The 19,582-nt window shown below is 38.2% G+C and overlaps 1 protein-coding gene across 2 annotated transcripts in view; it reads right to left on the bottom strand.

Annotated features, from left to right (window-relative positions):
* LOC131153191 (uncharacterized) overlaps positions 1–17,931 on the bottom strand; it is a 135,496-nt gene extending 117,565 nt beyond the window's left edge. For both annotated transcript variants that reach the window (XM_058105336.1, XM_058105343.1), the window contains exons 1-2: positions 17,637–17,931; positions 17,143–17,294 (exon numbers count right to left, since the gene is read on the bottom strand). In XM_058105336.1, coding sequence (XP_057961319.1) covers positions 17,143–17,294; positions 17,637–17,919 — 435 coding nt within the window. In that variant the 5' untranslated portion in view covers positions 17,920–17,931. The remainder of the gene's footprint in view (positions 1–17,142; positions 17,295–17,636) is intronic.
* Positions 17,932–19,582: the final 1,651 nt, after the last annotated feature.

The raw sequence follows: 19,582 nt of genomic DNA, 5'->3' as shown, positions 1-19,582 counted from the left end.
TCAGCTGGAGATTTGGAAAATTCAGCTGCAGACAGTAACATTGATACCCCTGTTGCTCCTTCTGAGAATGAAATTCAGGAGAAAGGAGGCAACTCCAACACTGAAGCAGGATTGGGATCAGATGGTGATCAGAACCAGGGAAATGCATCTCTGTTGGTAGGCAGTACGGCAACTACAGCAGGAAAAAACAAGGAGGTTGCAGATGCAGCTGAGAAAGTGACTAAAGAAGACAATGTGGTGGGCAGTGGTAAGGCAATGACTTCTGCTCCCTCAGGTCCATCTGAGAATGAAGTGGCTTCTGTACGTCCAAAAGACAAGGGCAAGACTGTTTGCAAAGATTCTAAAGTTCAGAAAGAGAAGGGCAGGGTTCCAGGTGAGGAGTTTATTCCAGTGAAGAGCAAGAAAAAAGCTAAGATGATCAGGCTCACTTTTAAAGCAGATAAGGAGGGAGGGACACCCCTCCAACCTACCCCGTGAAGATCTCCTCGTGGAATATCAGGGGTTTCAACAAACCCCTGAAACAAAATGGGGTTTTCTACCTCATTAGGAAAAATAAAATTGATGTTATCGGTATTCTGGAGACAAAGCTCTCAACAACCAACCTGGAGGGACTGATGAATAAGAAATTCAGTGTTTGGGAGCAGGTGAACAATTTTGAACACCACAGGGCTGGAAGAATTCTTGTGATCTGGAACCCTCAGAAAGTGCACCTTCAGGTTTTTGATAAGAATGCCCAGGTAATCCACTGTTCTGTTAAATGTTTAGTTGCTGCTAACAGATTTACCCTGAGTTTGTTTATGGTTTTAACTCTATTATGGCAAGGATATCCTCACGGCACGACCTAGTACAAGCTAGTAGAGTTACCACAGACCCGTGGCTCCTCATGGGGGATTTTAACTGTGTCTTGTCTGCTGATGAGAAGAAGAATGGTCGTCCTGTGACTGCTTATGAGATTAAAGACATTGGGGAATGCTTTTATGATTAAGGGCTGTCAGATTTGAATTCATCAGGCTGCTTTCTTAACTGGTCAAATGGGAAGGTGTGGTGTAAGCTGGCTAGGGTGGCGGTCAACCATGGATGGCATCAGGCTGGGTATAGGGCACATGCTAATTTTCAGTTCCCAGGGCTCCTCTCTGATCATTCAGTTTGTATGGTGACTCTGTTTGAAGAATAATGCCTTGGGAGGAGGCCCTTTAAATTCTTTAATATGTGGACATTGCATCACAACTTTCACGAGCTCATCAAGGAGGGCTGGGATGTCAACATTCAGGATTGCAGGCAGTTCAAGTTTGTCAAGAACTTGCAGTCTTTCAAGAGACCTTTAAGAAATTTGAATGCCGTCCACTTCTCCCATATATCTGCCAGAGCAGATAAAGCTAGTAATGAACTGATGGAATTACAGCAGCTTCTTCATGACTCTCCCTCTGATTCAGACATGCAGATGAAGCTGGGTGAAAAGAAGATTGAGGCCACTAGACTTGCAGATGCAAATCGTATGTTCTTGGCTCAGATTGCTAAATGCAAGTACCTTAAAGAATGTGACAAAAGCACATCTTTCTTTCAAGCACTGATGAGAAGGCATGTTAGCAAAAACGACATTTCGACTATCACCAAAAGTAATGGTGAACAAACTAAGTCCCAATATCAGGTGGCTGAGGAGTTCCTGGGGTTCTATAAGCAGCTGCTGGGAATGGAGGGGACTAGTTCATTGGTTGACAGGCAGATTATTGCAAAAGATCCAGTTCTTAAAGACTCTCAAAATGACCAAATGATGTCTCCTATTACAGATGAAGAGATAAAGAGTGCCTTATTCAGCATTGGAGATGGGAAATCACCAGGGCCTGATGGGTTTTCTGCATGCTTTTTTAAGAAATCATGGAACACAGTGGGTAAGGACTTTACTCTTGCTGTCAAAGAATTTTTTACAGCTGGGAAAATGCTCAAGCTGGTGAACCATACGGTTATAGCCTTGATCCCAAAGACCAGCCATGCTTCAGCAATGGGAGATTACAGGCCTATTTCTTGTTGTAATGTCCTCTATAAGGTCATTGCAAAGGTTATTGCTGCAAGAATTAAGCCAGGACTTGAGGGCATCATCAACCCAACACAATCTGCTTTTGTTAAACAAAGGAGTATGGTGGAAAACATTTATCTTGTGCAAGAACTAGTGAGGAAATACGCTAGAAAAAGAGTATCTCCAAGATGCATGCTTAAAATAGATCTCAAGAAGGCTTATGACTCAGTATCCGGGAGTTTTTTAAAAGAAATGATGATTCTCCCAAACTTCTCAATGACCATGGTTAATTGGATCATGCCATGTGTGACCATATTGTGAAACTTTGGAGGGCTTTTCTTGGGGGAGGAAGGAAGAAACCATTAGTCACCTGGAAGGAGGTCTGCCTTCCAAACACTGAAGGTGGTTTGGATGTTATGGACCTTAAAGCTTGGAACAAAGCTCTCCTCACATGAGCCTTGTGGAATGTTCATGGTAAGAAGGACTCTTTGTGGTCAAAGTGGGTGCACCAAATTTACTTGAAGGGGTCTAATCTTTGGGATGCTTCATCGATTCCCCTCTTTTCAAGAAAATGATTGAAATAAAAAACCAGATTTTACAGAGTTGTGGGAGCCAATTGGCAGCTGACAGCCTGCTTAATGAGTGGGGGCAGAATTCTTCTCTGAGTTATAGTTTCTGGAGGAATAAAGAAAGTAAAGTTCCCTGGTTCAAAGACGTCTGGAAAAGTGGATGTACCTTGAAATATGCTTTCACCTTATGGCTGGGTATTAAAGGGAAATTGTCCACAAATAACAAGCGGCAAGGGGAAGATGTTGATCATGGCTGTGGGATGTGTGGAGCTGAAGTTGACGCTATTAATCACCTCTTCTTTAAATGCAGATCTTCCTAAATTGTTTGGGGCCATATTAGATGGTGGTTGGGTTTGAAGAGAGCCATGATTACCTTGAAAGCAGCGTTGAAATGGCTGCATAAGGAGGCAAAGGGCACAGGGATACAATCAGAAGGGAAGAGGATCTGCTTGGCAACTACTGTGTACTTCCTATTGCACTTTAGAAAGAAGAGGAGATTTTAAAGCAAGACTGTCTCCCCCGAGGAGCTAATTCAGGTGATTCAGAGGCATACAAATAGAGCTGTTTTTGACAGGTTTGGCCTGCACTCTTTTGACTGATCTGGAACCTGTTCTTCGGATTGAGTTTTGGAATGTTGGTTTGCTTTCGGTTGTTCTGTATCATTATGCACCTGTTGTAGCTGTTGATACTTGATCTGTTTATGCTTTCGACTTTTGCTTTGCATTTGTGATGGGGCTTGGCTCCCCATCTGCCTGGGTATGCCTAGTGTATAATGTACATATCCATTTGATCAATACAATTTACCCTTTAATGATCAAAAAAAAAAAAAAAAGCAAGGCAATGAGTGTGTTTGAAGACATCCAAAATCTTTCAAACATTCCTATTGTTGAGTTTGTGATTCCCAAATGTGTTCAATGATGCCAACTCTCAATTCAAGCCTATGATTCTACCAAAGGATCGTGGTTTCTTGCATCACTCAAGCACTAACATTATAAGAGTCCAAGTTTGCTTCTTACTTTTGATCCTCCAGCATTACAAAAGTAGGAGGCCAAATTTTTTCCAGTTGGGGGATATTTGATGTAGGACAAGAAGCTGGACCATGGGCATACCCTGGTGGGAGACTTATTCAAAAGGATTGGATCAAGGAATGTTGGGTTTACTTAATAGTTTATTATGTGTTTAGTTTAATTAGAATAAGACCATGTGTACTTGGGGGCTTGTTTGTAATATTTGTGTATTTTAGAGGTTTGTTTGTAATTTCATATTGTTTTACGGGTATATGTGTAATTTCATGTGTTAGAGGCTTTCTTATAAATAGTGTGTGAAAGCCATGCTGTAATAAGGTTGTTGAATTTGAATTTGAAGTGAACATGAGATTTCCCCCTTCGGTTTCCTCTATCCCCTCTTCCCTTTCTTCTCCTCAATTTCTTCATCTTTCTCCCCATGGTCACAGATCCTTGATGCTGCCCCAGCATCACTTCCCATTTGATTTGGGTGTTAATAATTTGGAAATCATAAAAAGCCCTCTAGGAAAGCATCTGTCAAGAAACCTCCAAAATTTTTGGAGAACTAGGCAACCACCTAATATGCAAAAGGCAAAAAGTCATAATGCATTTTTTTTATTGCATCATATTGTGTGTGTGGTTTCTACTAGTTGTAGGGTGTGATTTAGAAAATTGTCTATGTGAAAAAGAAGAAGAAAAAAAGGAAAAAAACAACAACAAACTAATAAATGTGTTCTTCGCTTGTGTAACACAAATTCTTTGTATACACAAGCCCAGGTAAAGAAGTAGGGTTGTGTTAGGCAGCTGACAGCCAGCATAAAACTTTTCAGATCTTATTATCATGAATTATTACCAAGTTCACCAAGGTCAAGGGAATAGATCGGGTCAATATAAACAGGAAAGGGTAATAAGTTAGCACAAGAAAATAAGATTAGATTAGCAGCTTGGAATACTCTTACGAGTAAAAGTATGGAAATAGTGAAAATAATGTGTAGAAGGAAAATTAACTTAATCTTTCTTCAAGAGACGAAATGGGTAGGAAAGAAAGCTCGAGAAATTGAAAAATCAGGATTTAAACTTTGGTACGCTGGTAAAGAGAAACATAAAAATGGGGTGAGTATTATTATTAACAAAGACCTAAAAGATAATGTAGTAGATGTTAAAAGAATAGGGAATAGGAACATTAAAATCAGGATAGCTTTAGGCCTAGAGATAGTGAATGTCATTAGTGTGTACATTCCGCAAATAGGCTTAGCAAAAAATATTAAAAGACAATTTTGGGAAGATATGGATAGTATTGTACAAGAGATACCAATGTCTTACATTCATAGAAGCTAATTTGAATAGTCACATTGGAAAGGATAATACAGGATATGAGAGGATAAATGGAGACCATGGATATGGAGATAAAAATGAAGCCGATAATACAATCTTAGATTTTGTCATGTCTTACAATGTGGTTATACTGAATACTTGTTTTATAAAAATAGAAAAACACTTAATAACCTTCAAGAGTGGGTATAATAGAAGTCAAATAGATTTCTTCTTAACTAAGAATGGGGATCATCTATCTTGTAAAGATTGTAAAGTTATTCTAGGTGAAAGTTTGGCTACTCAGCATAGAGTCTTAGTATTAGATATACATATTAAAAATTGGAAGAGGAGTAGCATAAATCAGCACAAGAGAACTCGACGGTAGAATTTGAAGGGAAATAATATAGTAAAATTCAAAGATAAAATGAACAAAGAGTGTGATTGGTTAGTAGGGGATAAGGTTGATGCAAATACTGTGTGGAATAAGATTGCAAATTCTATGGAAAATAGGTTTTAGGTGAGTCCAAAGGAAGATACTTGGGAAGTACAGAAAGTTGGTTGGGGAATCAAAAAGTCTAAAAAGTCGTTTAGATAAAATGAAATTGGTATAAAATAAGGAAAAATTGTAGAAATATAGAAAATCCTAAAAAGTATAAAGAAGGGAGAAAAAATACGAAAAATACTATTAGTGAAGTTAAACATAGAGCTTATGACACTTTATATACTAAATTACATACAAAAGAAAGAGAAAAACACATCTATAAACTTGCTAGAGTAAGAGAAAGAAAATGCAAAGATTTAGGTGATGTAAAATGTATAAAGGATGAGAATGTCTTAGTTGGAGAAGAAGACATAAAAGAGAGGTGGCAGAAATACATTGATAAGTTGTTTAATGAAAACCAATATGAAATATTGAACTTGGAAGCGGCAAATGAGACGAAGACTAAAAAAAGGAGATTTATTCCCAAAATTAGAGTCCTTGAAGTTAAGATGGGATTAAGAAAGATGAAAATTGGGAAATCTATAGGACCAGATAAAATACAAATTGAAGTTTGGAAATGTTTAGGGGATAAAGGAATTATTTGGTTAACAAATCTATTCAACATTGTTGTGTAAAACCCCCAAATATGCACAGAGGAATATATATTTGTATAAGGATCAAACAAACAATGCAGCACTTAAATGATGAATACAGAACAATTACACAACCACAGCAAGTAAATGAAAGCAATAACAATAACAATGACACCGGGAATTACATGGTTCGGCAATGCCTACATCCACGGGAGCAAACAGAAAGGATTCACTATCTTCTTGTGTGAATTACAAGAGTAATACAAGAACCCAATAAGACATATAAATAGAGTTCCCAGAGGTTTTCCCTCCAAAACTGAACCATATTAATGTTCCCCATTCAATATTTTAAATCTGCACTAAGTGTCCCGAGCCAAACCATCAAAAATTACAAGGCTATCGTCGACGGTTTGCCTTGCTGCACTACTACACCCTGATTTCCTTCATGCTTTCCCTATAGAATGTGAGCCACATTCACAACAATCTCCACCTTGGCGAACATATGCCCCTTAGGAGAAACCTAAAACATGAACCTGCTGATCCACCTTGAACTTGGCACATTAGGTTAGGATCGCCTCCCGTCTAGCAAACAAAGTCTCCCTGTGGTTCCATCCACAAAGCTACCCTGAGATAACATCAATCTTCCTGCAGCTCTGTCTATGCGAATCTTCAAACCAAGACCCTTCTTGGACGTACCCAACATATTCATGTCAAAAACTTTCAACAAAATTTCCAACAGATAAGTCTCAGTCAAAGTCTTCCCAACCAATAACATGTCATTCACACACAACAGGTACATCACCCCATTACATCCTATCACCCTCTTCCACACTGGAAGTCTCACCAACTCACACACCTGGTACATATGCCTGGTACATATGCAATACCTCCATTTCCTCCACCATAACACTTATCATCTATTTTTCCCTTTGCCATGCATTACAACTTGAAAAATAGCAAGAACCTTACTACTAGTAGTAATGAATGCCTATAACACCAAAATGCCAAATTTATAACAAAGTGGTGGTCTGATAGTGCACATGGCCCCACCGTGATCCTGCTAGTCTCCCGAGCTGAAACTCACTGCAATATAAACAATGTCATCTCTGCCTTGAGTCTATTGCTCCACCTGCATCACATGCACATTCATACCGTGATACTATTGACCCGAGATAGAACTCCCCGCATTTCTGCCCTGAGTATCTAACTCTACCTGAATTACATATTTGTTGCTACCACAGTTTTCTGGCGTTTGTTTCTCTTCTTTTACCTGAGTACGGTGCTTCATGACTTTATCACCAAAAGTCATGTCCTCGATCATAGCTTTATCTCCAAAAGTCATGTCCTCGATCACCCCTTTGTTTGCCATAGGATCACTCAGCTTGCACCCACCTTTCTTATACCCCTGAAAGATATACTATCCGGACATAACACCAAGCCTAAATCCTCCATCACTAGAATAGTGCACTGGTGGACATCCATTCACAACCGAGTAGCCTGCCGCAAAACCTGCCCACAATTCACCGGCAACTCTCCCATCTAGCGGTACCTTTTGTGATCAGTCACACGAAAAATGTGCTATACTCATTAACTTCACCAAGAAGAACCTTGCAAGCCCTGCATATAACCTTCCCTGCTCACAAAACTCCTTAAACGAAACCGGCGTACTCAATTCTCATGTCTAACATGAGGATTTCTCTCCTAGTCTGGTTCTCCACCTCAACCACAAGTTAAACCTGGGAAACACATTAGGCTTATGCCACATGAGATACATTAAGACCTTTTGTGATACACCCACGATAAACATATGTCTGACCTGTGATGCTATCCTCACCAGTTCCCAAACATTTGAATGCATGTAGTCACCTATATGCCTTAACCACATATGCCACAAAATATCTGACTCAGATTCTATAGCTGCAGCTCCACCTACAACCGTAATACCCTATAGTGGATAGATATTTCCTGCTACCTTTTCTCTTTTCATCACTATAGAGTCGCCTTCACACACTTTCATTCCCCACGTTTAGACTTGTAACTATATCCATTACAGTCTAAAGTGTCTAATGAAATTACATTCTTCCTTAGACTCAGTACGTGCCTTACATCACATACGGTTCTCACAACACCATCATATATTTTGATTTTGAAATTTCCAATACCAAATATTTTGTATGAAATATCATTTCCCATCAAAACACAACCAGTATTAACTTACCTACAGGTGTTGAACCATTTTCTATTTGCTTTCATGTGATAAGAGCATCCGGTATCTAAGATCCAAGAATCATCTGTAAGGCACTCTGAACCCGATGAAACACATAGCATATCACCATCATTGCACCCTGAGTCTCCTTCCACTACATTTTCAGATTTTGACGGACCCTGTTGATTTTCAGCATTCCCATTCTTCTACTCCGGACATTCTGGTCTTATGTGCCCAATTTTACCATACCTAAAATGTTATAACTTGATATACATTGTTGGCCCACAACCTAATAGCTTAAGCTTTTAGGTAAAGTGATAATCTAACATGGTATCAGAGCTTAGATTACCAAGAAATCTTGGGTTCTAGTCTTGTCACCCGCGTTTATTCTTTGGTGTTATTTATCATTTGTTTATCTCTCCACGTGCTATCGGGCTCATGTGCGGCAGAGAGTTAAAGCTTGATATACATTGTTGGCCCACAAACTACTAACTTAAACTTTTAGGTAAAATAGTAGTCTAACATAAAACACTTCACGTCCTTCCTCTTCTCGAACTGCAATCGAGATATGCTCTGAGACTTACGTCTCCCATGTTCTTGGTTACTTTTCACCACAAGCCCTTCACCATGTGAAACGTCATCGCTTGCCATTTTTCTTCGATGAAAACCAAGCAATGCACTTGTCACCTCTTCCAAATTCAGTTTTTCCTTGCCCCATGTAAGAGCGGTAAACCAAGTTCTCATAAGTTTGAGACGCAAGTAGGGAATTTAATAGCATCAGCGCCTTGTCTTCCTCCTTAAACTTTACATCAGCATGCACTAAATCACTCACAATCTGATTGAAAGTGTTAATATGCTAGTTCAAATCTAAACCCTCCATCATCTTAAGCCAATACAGCCTTTACTTAAGAAAAAGTTTGTTTGATAAAGACTTGGACATATACCGGCTTTCCAATTTACGCCAAACTGCTGCCGGAGAATCTTCATCCATGATGTGATACAACACGTCATCAACCAAACACAAACGGATGGTTGATACTGCCTTTGCCTCCAATTTATTCCAAGTTACTTCATCCATGCCTTCCGATTGAATTCCGTATAAGACCTTCACCATGCCTTGCTGCCCTAAGAGATTCTTCACCCTTCTCTGCCACAAATCCAAATTCCCAGTTCCATCAAACTTGATAATGTCAAATTTCGCAAATGAAGATCCAAAAGTCATTACAACAATGCTCTGATACCAATTTGATGTGTAAAACCCCCAAATATGCACAACGGATTATATATTTGTATAAGGATCAAACAAACAATGCAGCACTTAAATGGTGAATACAGAACAATTCCACAACCACAGCAAGTAAATGAAAGCAAAAACAATAACAATGACACCAAGAATTATGTGGTTCAGCAATGCCTACATCCATGGGAGCAAACGGTAAGGATTCACTATCTTCTTGTGTAAATTACAAGAGTAATACAAGAAGCCTCTCAATTCTCTCAACAAGTATCAACCAACACTCTAAATACATGCAATAAGACATATAAATAGTTTCCAGAGGTTTTCCCTCCAAACCCCAACCATATTAACGTTATTTGGTGAGTCTTAGAAAAGAAGGGAGTTTGCAGTAAATATATAAAGGTTATTAAGGATATGTATGATGGAATATTGACTAGCGTTAGGGCTGTAGGAAGAGAATCTAGAGATTTTCCAATCACAGTAGGTGTACATCAAGGTTCTACTTTGAGTCATTAGCTTTTTACTTTAGTAATTGATGAACTAACTAAAAATATCCAAAATGAGATTCCTTGGTGTATGTTGTTTGCAGATGATATCGTGTTGATTGATGATAGTAGGAGCAAAGTAGAATCTAAGCTAGAACTTTGGAGAGTCACATTAGAGTCTAAAGGGTTTAGGATTAGTAGGAATAAGACAGAATATATGGAATGCAATTTCAATAATGTAAGGAGTAGCAATAGAGAGAAGTTTAAACTTGACAATCAAGATATTAATAGCACTGATAAATTTAGATATCTTGGACCTATTATACAAGCTGAAGGGGAAATTGAAGAAGATGTAGTACATAGAATTAAAATAGGTTGAGTAAAATGGAGGAGTGTGTCGGATGTGTTGTGTGATTGTAGAATATCCTTAAAATTAAAATGAAAGTTTTATAATATGGCTATAAGGTCAGCTGTGATTTATGGTTCAAAATGTTGGGCAACTAAGAAACAGTATGTACAAAGGATAAAAGTTGTTGAGATGCGAATGCTCAGGTGGATGAGTGGTTTCACATTAGAAGATAGAGTAAGAATTGAGCATATACATAGTCATTTAGGCATAGCACCAATTGAAAACAAGATAAGGCAGGGACCGCTTAGATGGTTTGGGCATTTGAAATGCAAGTCTAATAGAGCACATGTGAGGAGGAGTGAGTTAGTTATTGTTTCTGGCAATAAAAGGGGTAGGGGTAGGCTTGAAATAACTTGAAATGAGCTAGTGAAGAAAGATTTAGCAACCCTTAATATAATAGAGGAAAATGCTCTTGATCAAGTGAATTGGCAAAAAAAGATTCATGTAGCCGAACCCACCTAGTGGGACTTAAGGCTTGTTGTTGTTTGTATTGAGAGTAGAAACTAGAAACCCTAATGGGGTTGGGCTTTGGAAATTTATTAGTAAGGGCTCATGAGGATTTTTTGCAGGTATCAAGTTTGAGGTGAGCAGTGGCAACAAAGTCCTTTTCTAGCAAGATGTGCGGGATAAGGCTTTAAAGCTTCCATTTCCTAATTTGTTCAAATTTGTCATTGATAAAAATAGATTGGTCCACTATTGTGATATATACTGAAAACCACTCTAGTCTGAACTTGATCTTCAGGAGCACTTTCAATGATCACAAAGTAATTCAGTTCACAAATGTGCTAGGCCTTCTCCAAGCATGTGGGATCAAAGGCATATGTGAACAAAGTATCTAGATTCATTCAAAATCAACGGTCTCGCAGTTAGTCCTAGTATTCTTTCTTCATAAAATTGATAGGGTGGAAGGAAAAATCAATTCCAAGACATTTGGAAATCTAAAGGCCCTTCTAAAGTTTCTTTAGTGCTTGCGAAGCACTCTAGTACAGGATTCTCCCAAGATAACTTGAAGAAGAGAGTGTTGTATGTTATTTATGGCTTTTATACTTTTGTTTTTATAAGCAAAGAAGGAAGAAAAAAAAACATGAAAGGGGCAGCACAGCAGCCTTGTCGACAAGGGCTTATGTTCGTCGACGAGGGGGCAGCAGAGGCTCGTCGATGAAGGCTCTGAAGTTTGTCAATGAGTAATTATCGAGAGCAGGAAATTTCAGACTTCTGGATTTGTCAATGAAAGTCTGTTCTCGTCGACAAAGGGTCTTCTTGGTCTCGTCAGGGCTTCGTCGACGAGAGGCACCTGAGCTGTGAGCAATTTTTCAGAATTTTTAAATTTTGAATGTTGGGTGGTTGGGCAAATGGGGGGAAACCTCCGAGAAACTTTTGTATATGTTAATTTTGGGCATATATGAAAGAGAGGATGATGATCATTAGAGAAGTGTATTGTGTACATCTTGATTTTCTTAGTGAAAATTTGTGTGTCATTGCTTCCGTTGATGTAGGCTTTGCCGAACCGCGTAAATCTTTGTGTTGTTGTTCCGGTTGTGTACGTTTTTATTTACTTGTTGTTTAATTTTGGCTATGCATCTTCATTATCCGATCCATTATCACAACAAATTGGTATCAAAGCGAAGTTGTTATGGCATCGAGATCGTCTTCTGCAAGGTTTGACATCGTCAAATTTGATGGAACCAGAAACTTTGGTTTATGGCAGAGGAGAGCGAAGGACATTCTTATGCAACAAGGAATGGCTAAGGCTCTGCTTGATACTCAACTGGAAGGAATGGATGAGACAACATGGGTAGATTTGAAAGCAAAAGCAGCGTCTACAATACACTTGTGTTTGGCCAACGAAGTTCTCTATCAGGTGATGGAGGAGGATTCTCCAGCGGCTATCTGGCGAAAGTTAGAAAGTTGGTACATGTCTAAATCCCTCAATAACAAACTTTTTCTTAAGCAGTGTTTATATTGGTTTAAGATGGTAGAAGAATCTAGTTTAAATCAACACATCAATGCGTTTAATCAAATCATAAGTGATCTTATGAGAGTTGATGTGAAGTTTGATGAGGATGATAAGGCTTTGATGCTGTTAAATCCCTTGCCCTCAACTCATACCTATGAAAATCTTGTGACCACTCTAACGTGGGGAAAAGAAACTCTTGATTTAGAACAGGTAACAAGTGCATTGTTGAATTTTCATCAAAGATTGAAGATTTGTGGTGAAGGAGAAGGACTTGTGATAAAAGGTAGCAATGAGCGAGGCAAAGGAAAGTTTAAGAATGGGTCTAATCAGAAATCCCGAAATCAATCCAAGAAGAAGAAGGAAATCCGAAGTTATAAATGCGGTAAAAAAGGGCATGTGAAACCAGAGTGTTCAGATTGGAAGAAGGGAAATGCTAATAAGCATGAGGGGATTTCAAAATCTGTGGATGTTGTTCGTGAAGAGGATTCAGCAGATGGTAATGTTCTATCAGTTTCAGCGGAGTCGGATAATCTAATGAACTCTTGGACACTTGACTCGGCATCTTCTTATCACATGACTCCAAACAAGGAGTGGTTCAGCACTTACAGGTTAGTAAACTCTGGATCAGTTCTTATGGGTAATGATGCTTCTTGTAAGATCATTGGCATAGGAAATGTAAAGATAAAAATGTTTGATGGTGCTATAAGAACATTGTGTAATGTACGATATATACCTAAGTCGATAAAGAGTTTGATATCACTTGACACTTTGGATTGTAATGGCTTCAATTACAAGTCCAAAGGTGGAATTCTAACGGTATGGAAAGGTAATATGACTGTAATGAAAGTGCAGAAACTGGATGGAAATATTTACACATTACAGGGAACTACTGTTGTAGGTGGAGTTGCAGTTGTGGATGCTAAATCAGATGAGACCGTCTTGTGGCATATGCGCCTAGGACATATGGGGGAGCATGGCATGAAAGAACTACATAAAAGAAAATTGTTGAAAGGTTTGAAATCATGTCAGTTGGAATTTGATAGATTTTGTGTTCTTGGAAAACAGAATAGGGCAAAATTCAGTTCAGCTACTCACAAGACAAAAGGAATTCTTGACTATGTGCATTCAGATGTTTGGGGCCCAGTTAGAGTTGCATCAAAGGGTCAACATGTGTATTACGTTAGTTTCGTTGATGATTACTCACGGAAGGTTTGGGTTTACTTCATGCATCACAAATCTAGTACGTTTGCCAAGTTTAAGATTTGGAAGACTGAAGTGGAAAACCTGACAGGGAGGAGAATCAAATACTTAAAGTCGGATAATGGGACTGAGTACACTGATTCTCGGTTTATGGAGTTTTGGCAGAGCAGGGCATCAAGAGAAATTTTACAGTTTGCCGGACACCTCCGCAAAATGGTGTGGCAAAACAGATGAATCGGACTCTTGCTGATAGGGCTCGGTGTCTTAGATTGAATGCGGGGCTACCAAAGAATTTCTGGGCCGAGGCAGTTAGTATGGTTTGTTTTCTGGTAAACCAATCACCAAGGGCATCACTAGCGGGTAAAGTAGTGAAAAAGGTTTGGACGGGAAATGCAGTAGACTACTCCGGATTGAAGGTATTCGAGTGTCCAGCCTATGTCCACGTGTCTTGTGAGGAGAGATCTAAGCTTGACCCGAAGTCTCGTCGTTGCATCTTCTTGGGGTATCTAGAGGGTGTGAAGGGATATAAGTTGTGGGACCCAATAACAAACAAGGTGGTGATCAATAGAGATGTAGTCTTTGATGAGAAGGCTATGGTGAAGCATACTCAAGAGTTTGATGATCGGAAACAGGAGCCAGAAAGCTGGAGCAGAAATGAACATGTTGTGCAAGTGGAGTTGGAAGCTCAGGGCAACGGAAATGATCATGGTCCCGTGGTTGCAGGGAGCTCTAACTTGAGAAACCAACAAGTCGACAATATTCCTATACGGAGGTCCGGGCGCACTATCAGGCCTCCATCAAGGTATGGTTTTGATGAGTTAGTATCTTATGTCTTTCTTACTTGTTGCAATGATCCAACTACCTTTCAAGAGGCAGTGCACGGCCAGGAGAAAGATAAGTGGATGGGAGCAATGAATGAGGAGATGAAATATTTGCATAAGAACCAAACTTGGGACTTGGTGGAGCTTCTAGATGGAAAGAGACCGATAGGTTGCAAACGGGTGTATAGGAAGAAGGATGAAATTTTAGAAAAGGAAGGAGAGAAATTCAAGGCACAGTTGGTGGCAAAAGGATACTCACAGAAGAAGGGAATAAATTATGATGAGATCTTTTCTCCAGTGATATGACATACTTCTATTAAAATTGTGTTGGGGTTGGTAGCTCATTACGATCTTCATTTGGAACAAATGGATGTGAAGACGACATTTCTTCACGATGACTTGGAGGAACAAATCTACATGGTACAGCCGGAGGGATTTATTGAATCAGGAAAAGAAAATTTTGTTTGCAGGTTGAAGAAGTCTCTTTATGGGCTGAAACAGTCTCCAAGGCAATGGTATAAATGGTTTGATTCCTACATGATCAAGATTGGCTACAAACAGTGTGAGTATGATTGTTGCGTTTATGTGAATAAACTTGAGGAAGGTTCTCTTATTTTCTTGTTATTGTACGTCGATGACATGTTGATAGCCGCAAAGGATTTAACTGAGGTGAATCAATTAAAGGATCTATTGCATAAGGAATTTGACATGAAGGATCTTGGTTCAACCAAGAAAATACTTGGGTTGGAGATTCGCCGTGACAAGACTACAGGGAGATTATGGTTATCTCAGGGCGGTTATGTGCAGAAGGTGTTGGAGAGGTTTAGTATGGCTGATGCAAGACCGGTGAGTACATCTTTAGCGAATCATTTTAAGTTGTCTACTGCAAATTGCCCAAGTTCAGATGAGGAAATCTGGGACACGTCAAAGGCCCCCTATGCTAGTGTTGTGGGGAGTTTAATGTATACCATGGTATGTACAAGGCTAAATTTGGCACATGCAGTAAGCGTGATGAGCAAGTTTCTCTCTAATCCAGGAAGGCAGCATTGGGAAGCCATTAAATGGATATTCAGATACTTGCGGGGTACATCGGGACATGGCATTACGTTCAGCAAGCAACAAGGTTGTCCTTCAGTTATGGGGTTTGTTGATGCAGATTATGCTAGAGATATGGATGATAGAAGGTCTACAACGGGATATGTATTTACCCTTGTAGGAGGACCGGTATATTGGAGATCCATGGTACAGTCTCTGGTTGCATTGTCCACGACTAAGGCGGAATATATGGCAATTGCCGAAACTGCAAAGAAAGCCTTATGGCTTACTAGTTTAATCAGAGAGCTGGGAATACAGCAAGATGGTGTGGTGCTACATTGTGATAGTCAGAGTGTCATTTACTTGGCGAAAAATCAGGTATATCATGCTAGAACCAAGCATATTGATGTGAGATTTCACAGGGTTCGGGAATTGATTTCTTCGGGTGAACTTGTGTTAGAGAAAGTTCATATATCTGATAATGTAGCAGATATTCTGTCTGAATCAGTTACTTCAGAGACATGTCTCCAAGTGATTGAAGGGAGACAAGCCCAAACCTAACGTTTTCAAGTTCAAGGTGGAGCTGATCATGTTTTTCGGGACTCTACTAAGGGGCGTATAATTGCCACGGCGGAGATTGTTATTTGTGACTCTTATACTTTTGTTTTTATAAGCAAAGAAGGAAGAAGGAAAAACATGAAAGGGATAGCACAGCAGCCTCGTCGACGAGGGCTTATGTTCGTCGACGAGGGGACAATAGAGGCTCATCGACGAAGGCTCTGAAGTTCGTCGACGAGTAATTACAGAGAGCAGGAAATTTTAGACTTGTGGATTCATCAACGAAAGTCTATTCTCGTCGACAAAGGGTCTTCTTGGTCTCGTCGACGAAGCCTTGTGTTCGTTGACGAGAGGCGCCTCGGCTGCAAGCAATTTTTCAGAATTTTTGAATTTTGAATGTTGGGTGGTTGGGCAAATGGGGGAAAACCTCCGAGAAACTTTTATATATGTTATTCTGGGCATATATGAGAGAGAGGATGATCATTAGATAAGTGTATTATGTACATCTTGATTTTCTTAGTGAAAATTTGTATGTCATTGCTTCCGTGGATGTAGGCTTTGTCGAATCACGTAAATCTTTGTGTTGTTATTCTGGTTGTGTACGTTTTTATTTACCTGTTGTTTAATTTCCGCTGTGTATCTTCATTATCCGATCCATTATCACAACATTGTATATGGTTAATCATTGTTTACAGCACAAAAAGGAGAAGAAACAGAAAATAACCTGTTACTACAATCCAAATGTGTGAAAAACATTTGGTGCCTGATTAATGCGAGTAATGTTGAGAATTAGTTGGGTAGTTGCCAAAGATGTTGAGGAAGTGCAGACGCCATTTCCTTGCTGTATTTTTTAGTTAGGAAGGGGAAAAAAAGTGAAGATGCCATTCCAATGGGAATTTGAATTACCAAAAAATAAGTGAAAGCATTTTGCTGATGGATTCCACCCTGAACCAAACATGTGTATCAAAAATTCCCAATTCATGGGAATCCTCAAAGATTCCTAGAACCAAAGAGCTAGTAAATCTTTTTGGATCACTACCCTGCACTTTTGGAAAAATTTTGATTCTACTGTAGACTGTGTAAAGAACTTGTCTGCTTCATTGTAGTTTATACTCCAGGCTCCAGATGTACTTGATGATCCCACTTGAAGACCCTTTTTTTCTTTTTTTCACAGGGATACATGTATTTACTTCATCAAACAAAAAAAACAAAAAATAATAATAATAACAATAATAATATAATAATAATAATATGTTGACCTGCCAAGCAATGCGATCAATATTTAGCGTAAGAAGAAGAGTTTTTGCCCCTAAACGAGCTGAGGCAAGGGCAGCCTCGCACCCTGCATGTCCTCCTCCAACGACGATGACATCATATCTTTCACCAACAGCCTCAACAGTATTATTCCGGTCTGCAAAATATTGAAAATTTCGTCATAGTAGCGAGCTGAGTTTTCATTAAAGATAGTAATACCAGTAAGAAATTCATAGAATTGAGTATGTGGAAAGACTCAAAAAAAATCCAGTACACCTAACGACTTCTGACAAATGTAAAATGCAAACTTTATTAACTGGAGTCTTTACGTTATCATAACGTACAATAAAAAATTCAATGTCCAAACTTCCATTTCAATTTTTTTGTCGGGCCAAAATTTTCTCAGCGACCAAACAGAATAACTAAAGTTCGCCAACAACACAACCCGTTCTGTAGAATTACTCAAAGAAGATGAATGAGCTAAACAGATTAACGCTACCTCCGGAGCTCAATGCGGCGACATTCAGCCGCCGAGAGAAGTGTCGGCCCAAGAAGCAGAAGGTGCGATGAGGATTACGGCGAAAAGCAACGCGTAGAGGCTTGCGAAGAGATGATGAGGAGCTAGGAAAGAAGGGGTCGAGAAAGGGATAAGAGAGAGAAGAGGATGAAGGGATGTAGCGGGTGATACGAGAGATGTGAACAGTGAAGGTAGCCATGGAGGAAAGGTAGAATGACATCAAGGATTGCACCTGCGGAGGAAGGGGGAGTGTGAAAAATAGCATAACGGACTAGAGATAGCCCTTCGGGATGTGTCCGCAGGGCGGGTTTTAGGATTAATTTTTCACTGCATTTCATTTAAAGGATTAATTTTTCACTGCATTTCATTTAAAACTACACATATTTAAATTTTAAGTCCAACTTCAACTCTCATAACCGAATGGTATCTTTATTATTTGTAAATAAAATTATATAAATAATCAGTAAAATTTTAGTAGTATCGTGTCCTAATTATTATTATTATTATTATTATTTATACACTATATAAAAATATAAATGTGCATATCATATGAAAAATAAAAATAGTATAAATCATTTTAAATTTATATATTAACCTTTTAAAAATAAGATAAAATACTTTTTAAAAACTAAACTCGGGAAAATTAAACAAATTTATATTTAAAATTGTTATTTGAATGGGTTAAAATTTTAAGCTAAAAATGTTGAACCTAAATATACAGTTGATAAAAATATATATAATAGTATTATGAAATTAGTATATTTCAAAAGAATATAACCCTTTGTTCGGAAAGATCTTGAATTTGGATTAATCATAATATAAAATTATATTGAAAATTTTTCAAATTCGCTCGAATTTAAATTTGAGGTTTGAAATTCATACTCTCGAATATAGTATAAGTAGATTTCTTTAAAATCTTTTAAATTTATTGCAAAATTGTTTAGCATCATTTAGGTAAATAATAATATATCCTCTGAAAATTAAATTCCTAAAAAAATGATAGACACAGAAGTAACCCCAAAATTATGTTAAATTTATTTGAAAATTAAAGAATTTATTGATTGAATATTAAGTAAACAAAAAATAACCATTATAGATTTTAGATAACAAATCACAATATAATTATAATAAATTTATTAATATTTTTGTTGAAATAAGTTATATATTTAGAATTTTTATGAATTTAAAAACAATAAAAATATATTTTTATTAAATTTTTGGGCAAAATATAGTTATTTCCCATAAGATTGGATCAAAAGATGCAAACTTCCTCTTGGTTTCAAAAACTTGATAGATCTTCCCTAAATTTTGTCAAAATAATACGACTCCTCTTGAGGTTTTAAAAATCCGACAGATTCCAATTGAGTTTGGGTAAAAATAAACGAACTTCCATGATATTTGAAAAAGATTAGCACAAGAAGAGGATATAATTGTTCCAACAATCAAATGCCAAAGAGTTTTGCAGGATTTTTGGAACTAGAGGGAAAAGTTGCATTTTTAGCCAAATCTCATAGGAAGAGTATGAAATTCTTGAAATTTTAGAGAGGTATGCATATGTCATCAAACCTTCGAGACATCAATGCCTTTTGCCTTAATCTTTTCATCTATTGTTGACTTTTTGAATCTGATTCCTATTTTGATGTTGATAAAACACAAGTGTCTTATCTGTGCGTTAAGTGCTTGTGCGGGGTTTTAATTTGGCATGCACATAAGACAAAGGGAAATTGAAGTCAGAAACACTTAAAGAGCACATAATACTGATGCATTCCATGAAGACAAAGGAGTAAAGAGGAAAAGAAGACATATATTTTAATTTATAATTGCATTTTGTTTTCCATTTGGTTGTAATAATGTATTGCATGCATAATATAGATGGAAGCTCGGTGATGACCGTAGACAGACCCTATGACCAACATTTTTCATAGAAA

This window comes from Malania oleifera, chromosome 1 (assembly GCF_029873635.1).
Source record: "Malania oleifera isolate guangnan ecotype guangnan chromosome 1, ASM2987363v1, whole genome shotgun sequence".
Taxonomy (NCBI): Eukaryota; Viridiplantae; Streptophyta; class Magnoliopsida; order Santalales; family Ximeniaceae; genus Malania; species Malania oleifera.
The sequence above is the reverse complement of the archived record's forward strand: the minus strand, read 5'-3'. Positions and strand labels throughout refer to the sequence as shown.